This window comes from Scylla paramamosain, unplaced genomic scaffold, assembly GCF_035594125.1.
Source record: "Scylla paramamosain isolate STU-SP2022 unplaced genomic scaffold, ASM3559412v1 Contig15, whole genome shotgun sequence".
NCBI lineage: Eukaryota > Metazoa > Arthropoda > Malacostraca > Decapoda > Portunidae > Scylla > Scylla paramamosain.
The window spans coordinates 97,501-107,629 of record NW_026973680.1 but is presented as its reverse complement, the minus strand read 5'-3'; the positions used below and the strand labels follow the sequence as shown (position 1 = coordinate 107,629).

General features: G+C 44.5%; 1 protein-coding gene across 1 annotated transcript; it reads right to left on the bottom strand.

Moving 5' to 3' along the window:
- Positions 1–4,914: 4,914 nt before the first annotated feature.
- On the bottom strand, positions 4,915–6,983 carry LOC135097228 (uncharacterized). Its single transcript, XM_063999009.1, has 2 exons — positions 6,699–6,983; positions 4,915–6,534 (listed from the first exon to the last, which is right to left on the bottom strand). Exons 1-2 carry the CDS (start codon positions 6,849–6,851, stop codon positions 5,779–5,781), a joined length of 909 nt encoding a protein of 302 aa, XP_063855079.1. The 5' UTR covers positions 6,852–6,983; the 3' UTR covers positions 4,915–5,778.
- Between the last annotated feature and the right edge of the window lie 3,146 nt (positions 6,984–10,129).

Sequence of the window (10,129 nt, the reverse complement as noted above, 5' to 3'; positions counted from 1 at the left end):
GAGGAGGAGGAAAATGACTGTTTACCTCTCATTAGGAAACGAGGAGGAGGAGGTAGAGGAGGAGGAGGAGGAGGAGGAGGAGGAGGAGGAGGAGACAAATGTTACAGTTATGATGGTATCCCATTCTTCCTCCTCTTCCTCCTCCTCCTCCTCCTCCTTCTCCTCGTCCTCCTCCACCTTTAAATTATTTACCTAAACTTCAAAATTATTACCGTCATTTTTTAGTAATTACTCTACCACAATAACAAGTAATGGTCATAAAGTAAGAAAGAATTAAAGATACAGACTCTCTCTCTCTCTCTCTCTCTCTCTCTCTCTCTGAATAATTTTTGAGCAGAGAGAGGTAAAAATAGTTGGTCGACTTGAGTGTGTTACTGGCCTTAATGTTTCACTCAGTGTTTATCGTCTGGCGAAAAGAAGATAAAGTAAATAAAGCAATATATTATGAATTGTAATATATATCAAGGTAATATCTCACACTTGTAATTGAATAGAAATATATGGATGCGATCATGCGAAAAAAAAGAGGATAAAATAAAGAAAGAAAACGAAATGTGAAGGTAATTTTTCCTCGTTTGATTTTTTATGTTTTGTATTTTATTGTCTCCCTCCCCTCTCTCTCTCTCTCTCTCTCTCTCTCTCTCTCTCTCTCTCTCTCTCTCTTTCCCTTGTTCCTTTCTTTGGTTCTTATTATTATGTTTACGTTACTAAATTACTTTTTCCTTAGTTTTTTTTTTATTTCGATTACCTGTATTTTTTGGTGTTCAAAAATGTACATGTATTTTCTGCTTCTTTCACTTTTTCTTTTTAATTAACTAAATATCCATCCTACTCAAACTTTGCCATGCACTTTTTCTTTTTAATTTCCTGCACACGTTTTCTGTACATAATTCATACTTTGCTCATCTGACAATTTTTTAATCTCCATTCCCTCCTACATATTTCATCTTCCTTACTCTGTCCTCCTCTTCCTCCTCCTCCTCCTACTCCTCCTCCTCCATCTTCAACTTCACTACGCCCTCCAATATACACATTCTTCTCCTCGTTCCATCACACCTCTTATCTTCTCCCTCTCGCCAGACACACGTCCTCTTTATTCATTTCACAACACCGTCAACACAATTTGTATAATTCCATGGCAGTTAAGAAATGGAGAAAATAAGAAAATGACTAACCTTAATGAACATAGTTTCTAATGTTTGCTAGAATTATGAGGAAAACACCTTTGGAAAACCTTAATAACCTCCACTACAGCCTGATAAAGATAGTCGAAATAAGAAGACGAAATGCTTCATAATGTAAACCTCAGCCTGATATCTCTTAGCGAACGAGGAACACAAAGCAAGGTGGATAAGTAAATGTTGACAAAACTGGCAAGAATGAACTCAGGTAATCATCATTGTGGGGTCTAAGAAAATGCCAATGTGACATGGCTTATTGTGCCCAAAGCACCCTGAGATGAATATGATGATGACGATGATGACGATGATGACGATAGCAATACTAACCGTCAAATGTTCGCCCCTCACAAGCAGCGCCTTCCATCTCCTCACCTTCCTGTCAGCCAGAATACCTTCCCTCAACTTTCCGTGCTTTCCCTAATCCAAGCTTCCCTGCCGTGTCTGTCTTTCCATCTTATGCATAATATTATCCTCTTCATTTCTCTCCCAAGGCTTATGAGTTTTGCCCCACAGCACTCCTGCCGGGCTGCGGGGTTCTGGTCCTTAACTTAAATAATTAAATAAGATACACGTGATGTATTGCCCTCACATTCCCGCTGGCCTTGAGGTGTGTGAAGGTGAAATTTTATATGATCATTCCTCGTTTAATCACACCTGTATTATATTACTGCTATTAATTAAAACAGATAGGTGCAGTATGCTATCTTTATATGCCTAACTACCTTAATCAAATTTGCAAAGGTGTAATTTTAAATGACTCCTCTTTGCTCGACGAGGGAAGGTATCTTAAGCATATTAGCCGTACTCCTGTATTACTGTATTATATAACTGTCCTTAACTTCAATAGGACAGGTGTGATGTATTACCAATATATTACCTTTATATGTCTATTCGCCTAAATTAAAAGTGTAAAGGTTTAATTTCTAATGCATCTTAAATCTGTTTCGCCATATTCCATTATTCCATTATATTACTCTCCTTAACTTCAATAGGACAGGTGTCATACATTACCTTTATGAAGCTGCCCATCTTAATTACAACCTGTGCAAGATGTAATTTCAAGTGGTCGTCCTTTGCTTACTGACAGAACACAATCCATCTGTCCTTCCCATCACATTACTATTACAAGCAAGACTATTAATCCTGCACCTTAACTTGCTAGACTTAATGAGAGAAAAAGAGTTTATTACATCAAATGGCATTACATCACAGACAAAGAGAGCATTATCTTAAGTCTGTTTCCCCACTAAAGCACTTCTTATGTCCTGGTATTTAATTAACGAGGACAACACAACAGCGCACCTGTCTGTAGCACCACTTTACTTACACACACAAGAATAACATTAGCTCTCCACTCCTCGTTCAGTATTTCACCATTTTTAGTCAAGTTGGTGTATTTAATATCACACCCCTACCTCTCCTGAATTCAAATAATGATCCAGTTTAGGGGGACTTTACGTTCTTTCTTTACGAGTTTTCCTTTCATAATTATCAGTAAGGCACAATAACAGCACTAATTCTAACTAACGATGTGCTGAAGGCAAGATGTGGGAGGTATTTAACTTCATTACCTGGTTAGATGAAGCCGTCATCCTCACTCATTTCACATTACGGAGACTCATTCAGCATATCAAATCTCTTACAATATTTATCTTTGTATCTGAGAATTCCTTGATTATCTTGTCGTGAAGTGCTGGCGTTGTTTTCTTATTCTCTTTTTGTCTGGTATCGTGTTCTTTATAAACTTCCATCTGTGTTAACAAGAAGGTGAGGGGAGAAGAAGAGCGGAGGGAAGAGGAGAGGAGATGATAAGAGAAACGCACACCTACGTATAACCTTCTATATTTTTTTTTTTTTTTTTATGTAGGAAGGACACTGGCCAAGGGCAACAAAAATCTAATAAAAAAAAATGCCCACTGAAATGCCAGTCCCATAAAAGGGTCAAAGCAGTGGTCAAAAACTGGTGGATAAATGTCTTGAAACCTCCCTCTTGAAGGAATTCAAGTTGTAGGAAGGTGGAAATACAGAAGCAGGCAGGGAGTTCCAGAGTTTACCAGAGAAAGGGATGAATGATTGAGAATACTGGTTAACTCTTGCGTTAGAGAGGTGGACAGAATAGGGATGAGAGAAAGAAGAAAGTCTTGTGCAGCGAGGCCGCGGAAGGAGGGGAGGCATGCAGTTAGCAAGATCAGAAGAGCAGTTAGCATGAAAATAGCGGTAGAAGACAGCTAGATATGCAACATTGCGGCGGTGAGAGAGAGGCTGAAGACAGTCAGTTAGAAGAGAGGAGTTGATGAGACGAAAACCTTTTGATTCCACCCTGTCTAGAAGAGCAGTATGAGTGGAACCCCCTCAGACATGTGAAGCATACTCCATACATGGACGGATAAGGCCCTTGTACAGAGTTAGCAGCTGGGGGGGGTGAGAAAAACTGGCAGAGACGTCTCAGAACACCTAACTTCATAGAAGCTGTTTTAGCTAGAGATGAGATGTGAAGTTTCCAGTTCAGATTATAAGTAAAGGACAGACCGAGGATGTTCAGTGTAGAAGAGGGGGACAGTTGAGTGTCATTGAAGAAGAGGGGATAGTTGTCTGGAAGGTTGTGTCGAGTTGATAGATGGAGGAATTGAGTTTTTGAGGCATTGAACAATACCAAGTTTGCTCTGCCCCAATCAGAAATTTTAGAAAGATCAGAAGTCAGGCGTTCTGTGGCTTCCCTGCGTGATATGTTTACCTCCTGAAGGGTTGGACGTCTATGAAAAGACGTGGAAAAAGTGCAGGGTGGTATCATCAGCGTAGGAGTGGATAGGACAAGAAGTTTGGTTTAGAAGAATTTGTTAATTCCTCTTCCATTTTTTGTATAATCCCTATCCTTAATTTACAGTATCAATAAGGGAGGTGATAAAAACACCACCACCACCATCACCGCCTCTTAGTTACCTGTTATCACATACCATTAAGACTCCATATACTCGTACCCTCTCTCTCTCTCTCTCTCTCTCTCTCTCCTCTCTCTCTCTCTCTCTCTCTCTCTCTCTCTCTCTCTCTCTCTCTCTCTCTCTCTCTCTAATGACTGGTAATTGAGAATTGAGGCTTTTGTTGCATGGATGTGTTTGGGGGAGGTGATATAATGTGTGTGTGTGTGTGTGTGTGTGTGTGTGTGTGTGTGTGTGTGTGTGTGTGTGTGTGTGTGTGTGTGTGTGTGTGTGTGTGTGTGTGTGTATGACGCGCTGTAAGTTAATCTCCTTTATAAAGAGGAACTGCACACACTTAAACCGTGAAAACATGAAATCTAACATACTTAGATGGTGCAGAATAATACTTACAAAGTCACGCCATTTCTTATACTGTAAAATATACTTAAACAGAAGAACATACGGTGAAAACAACACGTATAAAAGTAATGCAAATACTTCAACTGTCACGAAAATACGTATATGTTAGGGGCCGCGCCACATTTCCTACGCCACATTTCCTACAGGACACATCAAATACAAATTAAGCAGTTTTTAGAGTAGTGACATATTTCCTACAGAGATACAGCATATCTCCTACACGCAGTAGGTGTAGGAAATACGCTGGGGTATCAAGTTGTTATGTAGGAAATGTGCCTGACACTTGTTTTTGTGTAGGAGCTGCGGCAGTATGGTGCATCCGGCATAACTCCTACATTTATACTGTCATATCTCCTACAAGTAAAAAATATGATTGTAAAAACTGGAAGGCACATGAATTAAAATGGCACTTTTTATTTTTCAGTAAAACTTACATATATAAAATATGGCATTACAATGATATTTTTTTTCATTTCTCACTAAAACGTACGTATATATATAAAAAAAAAATTACTATGGCACATTTTAAACGTAAACTTCAAGCCTGTCTTGAATGGCAGTACGACAAGTGGGACATGTTGCCGGGTTGTTAGCATCTGCTGCTGATACAAGGATAGTTATGCAATCTGCACAGAAGGAGGCATGTCGGCAGGGCAAAAGAACAACTGTCCTTTCCCTTCGCCTTAAGCAGATGCTGCACCGAAGTTCGGGAGGAACATCTTGAGTACCAGCTGCGTTGTCAGGGCCTTGATGCTCATCCCCACTTTCATCAGCACTGTCTCCAGGAAGTTGAAATGCTGAAACAGAGCTATCAAATGTGTAAGCGACAGCATTAATGTATTGGGTTAATGTGTATGTGCCATTCTGTAATTGTTCTTTCAAGTTCTGCCTGCGCTCAATGTTTCTGACAAACTTCTCCTTTTTCTGACGAGTGATGTCCAAGCCAGCATCCACACGTTCAATGTCCTTAGTTGTGTCTGTTATCAGATTATTCAGATGTGTGAGGAAAGTGTAAATGTTTGGCTTGTGCTGGCGGACAATGGCTTTCAGTCTGCTGTGGTACGACTCTGCATCATTGTTAGTTCCACGAGAAAATTCGAAGACAGATAACCGTTGTGGAGTGACTTTTCGAATCCAGTACTCTGTGATGTAGGTTTTGAATGCAGTAATTTTTGGCTGGGAATGATCATTCAAGTCAAAATTTTCTTGGAACAGAGAGTCAACTGCTTCATGCATCTGGTTGGCTGGCACATAACTTAGTGTCATGATCTTTTTGACCCACTTATTAAACTGTTTGTTGTCTTGTAAAGTTCAGTTAGCCCCAGTTTCTGAATTTTCCGGTACAGGTTTTGTGAAAAGTGGAACTGACAGCCCCCAATCTGAACCTGTGGCCAGCAAGAGCGAATTGCTTTACCAGAACTGCTTTCAAAATCACCCATTGCTTGTTCAGGATTCAGGTTGGGGATGAGTTCCTTCACTCTTTGCATTGTGATATCATACAACTTTTTAGACTTTGATGTCATCAAGGTGAAGATGAGTGGGAATGAATGACCTTTGTAAAATCCAAGTAATGTGAAGAGCTGGTAGAAGAGTGCAGGCACAGTGTAAAAAGTACCATCAAAATTCCATTCCTTAATTGTGGTCATCAGTGGTACCAGGGTTAGAGAATAAAAAATAATTGCCAAATGACCACTTCCCTGATCTGTGACGACAGATCTGAAGTTTACGTTAAAGGCCTGGGCCTCTAAGCTTTCTAGAATGTTGGCGCACTCCTCTGCAGTGTGTGGTTGCCTCGGTTGAATTCGGCGCTTGGCTCGAAGCATGCTTCGCTCTACAGATGAGAAAGACACATCTGCTCCATGTTGGTGATGTCTTGTTACCCGCCTGAAGATCTCGGAGTTGCTGGTAGAGCCCACATCCTCAGCAGCCTTCATCTTGAGAGTGTTCCTCAGATCTGTTGCAGCATAGTCGGATGATTCATGGTTGTGACCTTGCGTTGCTCTGATGACACCAGTTGTCTGTAAAATATAACTGCTTAATAATTCGAAACAACACCTAACACCACCATCATCACCAGTGACTCTGCCAGTGATCTCCATCGTTTTAACGGAAAACCTTTAGCAGTGAAGTTGATTAAATCTTACCAAACTCCTGGTCTATAACATTTTACAACTGTTCTTACCTCCGACAATACGGCTCTTCCTCCACAGTTGGGGTGATGAATGCAACGCAGGTATAGTTTGTTGTTTCTTGCCACATTTCGGAGGTACCGGAATCCAGAGTTGTCTTTGTAAACCACTGCATTGAAGCGGATGTTCCCCTCAATACTAGCCATGCTTGGTCCAGGCGCAATCGAGTACAATAATGCCGTCTGTCCCGTCGAATGGAGAAAAAAATACTGCTGGGTCGAGACTAAACTCGACCCATGATGTCTGAATGTGAACGATACTACGCCGAACGGATGTATAACAACCTATCTACTTGTTGACTAGTCAAGGTCGGCAGGAGTGTACTGAGCCAGAAGCTCCGAGTGCAGAGGCGCCAAGCTAGGGGGTGCGCCTGTAGGAGCAATGTAGGAGATGTGACAACATATTATTGTGTGTAGCAGATATGCTGTATCCTTGTAGGATATGTGACAGAACAGGTTTTTGAGTGTAGGAGGTATGCTGTATCTCTGTAGGAAATATGGCATTACTCTAAAACTGGTGTATTTAAAGGATATTTGACCTGGAGGGTAGTCATTTTATGTGTAGGATATATGACGGATACTTGTTTTTGTGTAGGAAATATGACCATCTATGTGTAGGATATGTGGCAGTACTCCAGTTATTGTAGGCTTGTAGGAGAAGTGACTACGCCCCATATGTTAATAACAATACTTTTCAACACACACACACACACACACACACACACACACACACACACACACACACACACACACACACACACACACACACTTCAAAAAAGCCTTTGATCTTGTTGATCACACTGTTGTCATCAGCAAGGCAGTAAGTCTGGGTCTCCCTCCTAATCTGATAGCGTGGCTAGCCGAATTCCTCACAGGGAGACGTCAGGCCGTTCGCTATCAGGGCTCTGTCTCTAATTTCCAACAGCTGACATGTGGGGTCCCCAGGGGACCAAGACGGGCCCTCTATGCCGCCTCCTCCTCATTAACGACGCCCTCACTGACACCCCCCATCGCTGGAAGTATGTGGACGACTGCACCGCGGGCGTCCCAGTTTCCACCAAGAACCCGGACTACTCGCCACTGCAAGCAATTCTGGAGAGACTGCAGACGTGGACAGAGGAGAGCAGGATGACCATCAACCACAGCAAAACTGTGGTGATGCATTTCTGTACCTCCTCTGTACCAGTGCCCCCCTCCCCGGCTCACAGTGGGCCCTCACCCCCTCCAGGTGGTCCGATGTGCCAAGCTTCTCGGAGTCACGGTGGACGACCAGCTGACCTGGAAGCAGCATGTCGCCAGCACCGTGAGATCAGCTACCTACAGGCTGTACATGCTGCGCAGACTCAGGTCGCTGGGGACGCCGACAGATGAGTTAAGGGGGGTGTACCTTACCTTCATCCTCCCCAAACTCATGTACGCCTCCCCAGCGTGGTCCTCCTCCCTCACACACACTCAACAGCTACAGCTAGAGAGTGTGCAGAAAAGGGCGTGCAGGGTCATCCTTGGCTCTGCATACACCACCTATGAAGAAGCCCTGACCACCCTGAGTCTGTCCAGACACCGAGACACACACACACACACACAAACACACACACACACACACACACACACACACACACACAGGCACGCACGCACGCACGCACGCACGCACGCACGCACACACGCAGAGAGAGAGAGAGAGAGAGAGAGAGAGAGAGAGAGAGAGAGAGAGAGAGAGAGGAGAGAGAGAGAGAGAGAGAGAGAGACGCATAGATACACACACGTACACACAAACGAACACTCAAAGACAAACTAAACTAGACAAGACAAAAAAAAGTAATCATGATAAACAAACAAACAAAAACCAACAAACACACACACGTAAAAACAAATAGATAAATAGACAAAAAAAAGAAACATACAAAAACTCACAAAAATTACAAAAATACCGTCAGTATCAGAGAGAGAGAGAGAGAGAGAGAGAGAGAGAGAGAGAGAGAGAGAGAGAGAGAGAGAGAGAGAAAGAGAAGAGCGGATCTGGTAAACACGTTGTTGTCAGGAGCGGAGGCGACTAGAGAATGAGGTGCAAGGTTCTCTCTCTCTCTCTCTCTCTCTCTCTCTCTCTCTCTCTCTCTCTCTCTCTCTCTCTCTCTCTCTCTCTCTGCTTCTGAACTAAGCTGGAATCCCTTAAGAGTTTCAGAGTGTTTATGAGGCTGGAGTGTCCCCGCGGCGGATGTATATGGAGGAGGAGGAGGAGGACGAGGAGGAGGAGGAGTGCAAAGGAATACAAAGGAAGACCAAACAACAAGAGATCTTTATGTCCTTGCAAGGCTGTTTAGTAATTACTTCTGAGTTGCCACAGAGCAGAGAGGCCATCAGGGTGAACAGACAGAATAGAGAGGAGGAGGAGGAGGAGTAAGAGGAAGAAGAGTGCAAAAGGAGGAGTGCAAAGGAATACAAAGGAAGATAAACATCAACAGATCTCGAGGTCCTGACTAAACTGACTAACTAATACTGGAGGAGACACAGTAGCCTCTCACACTGAAGGGAAAGAAGAGGAGGAGGAGGAGGAGGAGGAGGAGGAGGAGGAGGGATGTCTTGAAAAAAGTGTGATTATGGTGATGGAAGTGAGTTGTTGATAGAGAGAGAGAGAGAGAGAGAGAGAGAGAGAGAGAGAGAGAGAGAGAGAGAGAGAGAGAGAGAGAGAGAGAAGAAAGGAAACGTCCTGGACGTGTTTGGGGTGGTAATGAGGCCTCGGAGAAGTGGTGGTGATGGTGGTGGTGTGGCTGTAGGACTCACAAGGAGGAGGAGGAGGAGAAGGAGGGGGCAGGAGGAGGAAGGTGAAGGTTGGAGGGAAGGAGGGAATGAGGGAGGGAGGGCAGAATGGCGGGAGTCCGTGTAATTAATATCCTGGTGGTGGTGGCAGCGCCCCGCCCCAGCCCTCCCGAGGCCTCCCATTGGTCGGGTGCGGCGTCCCCTTCGCCCACCCGCCCGCCACGCCACCCGCACCCGCACGCCGCGCCCCCGTAAGGCTCGGAGTGGCGTGTGGCGGTGAGCGGGGCGCCGGGGCCAGTGGGCGGTGGGCGGGGCGCTGCTTCACCCGCACCTCCGCGCGCCTCGCTACACTTCCCCCTGAATTTCCCCCTCCGCATCCCCCCCGCCGCCCCCAGGATCAGCACGCCCTGGCAATCACCCTTAGGTCCATCACGTGCCTGTACCGACCCCACGCCTACACGCCTGCACGCCTGCACGCACAGTCTCAGGTGAGTGTGCCAGCGTGCGTGTGTTCACCTGAACCTGCCCTCCCACGCGCCCGTTATTTGTCAACATGTGCCTACCCCCGCCCACTCCCACGCCCGCTCCCGCCCACTCGCCGCCCACTCCCCCCCGGGCATTTTTCGCTGTGCTGAAGACTTCCACGGACGAATCAACATATTTATATCACA

Bases quoted from the DNA above. Each gene is read 5' to 3' on its own strand.
- LOC135097228 (XM_063999009.1), bottom strand. From the start codon at position 6,851: ATGGCTAGTATTGAGGGGAACATCCGCTTCAATGCAGTGGTTTACAAA. The intron at 6,535-6,698 runs GTAAGAACAGTT...TATATTTTACAG, and splicing joins GAAGAGCCGTATTGTCGGAG to ACAACTGGTGTCATCAGAGC.